We start from the raw sequence: 1,440 nt of genomic DNA on the forward strand, positions 1-1,440 counted from the left end.
TAAACTAATTTGATATTTGTTATAAAATGGCGATATATACTGCCGCTTTTCCGTCGATTGTCGGTCGATCTCAAGCCGAAACTATTGAAGATACTGAAGATACGGAAAGCATTGAAATAACTGTGAAGAAAAAATGTCGCGAACAAGGATTCACAGAGAAAGATATCTGTCCATTCGTAAGTAAAAAAATATTTAAAAAAATAGTGTATCATTGACAGATTTAGCATTTTTTTATTTAACAAAAATTATTGTTTTTCTTCAGAAACTACGGTGGTCTTTCGGATTAAATCCGGAAGTACCGGTCATAAATCTAACTACTAAAAAGCGTACGTTATTGGCGTACGCCTGTTCGCACGTAGCGGTAATTTACGATTATGATTTAAAGAAAATGTTACCACTCCTAGGTCACGTTGGTATACGTTTGAGTTTGCCACGAAACAACACTAATTACAAATAATACTGAAGAATGATCCTATAATTCTTTTTAGCGAAATTTTGTTAAAATGTTGTCAACTTCGCGTAACGGCAAGTGGTTACTAACAGCGGATTCCGGAAAGGATAATGTCGTAATGATTTGGGATACAGAAAAGGGGTAATTATTGTTTTTTCTGAAATTGCAAAGTTATGTCGAGTATTACTTTAAGACTCACGTGTTAAATTAACAGAATTATCAATATTCTTAGGATTTCCATTTGCACTTTATTTAATCCACATAATAATGAAGATATCACAGCTGCTGCTATTAGTCCTAATGCTAAACAAATAGTCACCGTTAGCAGTGGAAAATGTCAGAATGTGCATTTCTGGTTATGGACTTATGGAAGAGATAAACCAGATGGTTTGTCTTCTGTACATTCATTCATTATTTTCTCGTCTTAAAAAATTTAATACAAAATACAAATATGAAATATTAATATATATTTTTATATTAATTATTATCGAAAATTATCTTTTATATTATCATATAATTACTATTTATTTATACCAAAAATACGATCATTATAATTAAAATTTTTAAGAATAATTATAATTGTTGAATAATCCAGAATTAGCTAATTTAAAAAATATTTAGCATCGACTCCGTTAATCAACATTACTGAACGTGTCAAGGAAATAACTTTCAACGACGAATGTCCGGAATTTGCATTAACGACCGATCATCATGTTTTATTCCTAACTTGGGTTAGTGAAAAATATATTATTATATATATTTATATAATCATATTACATCTCAGTTGGAACGAAATAACGAAATAATAATATAAATAAATAAAATAGAGTTTCGAGATAATAAAGATAACAAGGTAAAAAAGATTTCATGCAAAATTACAATCTTTACTTTTACATAAAATTTCAAGTTTTATTCTTTAAAAGTTAGATGTTACAATATAGTTAGATTTTGTATTGATTGTGCAAAAAGGATAATATAAACATCACCTT

General features: G+C 28.5%; 1 protein-coding gene across 1 annotated transcript in view; it reads left to right on the forward strand.

The window, feature by feature from the left end:
* The first annotated feature begins 26 nt into the window (after window positions 1–26).
* Window positions 27–1,440, forward strand: part of LOC108692841 (WD repeat-containing protein 66-like) — a 7,094-nt gene continuing 5,680 nt past the window's right edge. Inside the window, exons 1-5 of the mRNA XM_018201345.1 lie at window positions 27–176; window positions 263–409; window positions 489–592; window positions 684–838; window positions 1,073–1,182. Coding sequence (XP_018056834.1) covers window positions 27–176; window positions 263–409; window positions 489–592; window positions 684–838; window positions 1,073–1,182 — 666 coding nt within the window. The remainder of the gene's footprint in view (window positions 177–262; window positions 410–488; window positions 593–683; window positions 839–1,072; window positions 1,183–1,440) is intronic.

Source organism: Atta colombica, unplaced genomic scaffold, assembly GCF_001594045.1.
Source record: "Atta colombica isolate Treedump-2 unplaced genomic scaffold, Acol1.0 scaffold83, whole genome shotgun sequence".
Taxonomy (NCBI): Eukaryota; Metazoa; Arthropoda; class Insecta; order Hymenoptera; family Formicidae; genus Atta; species Atta colombica.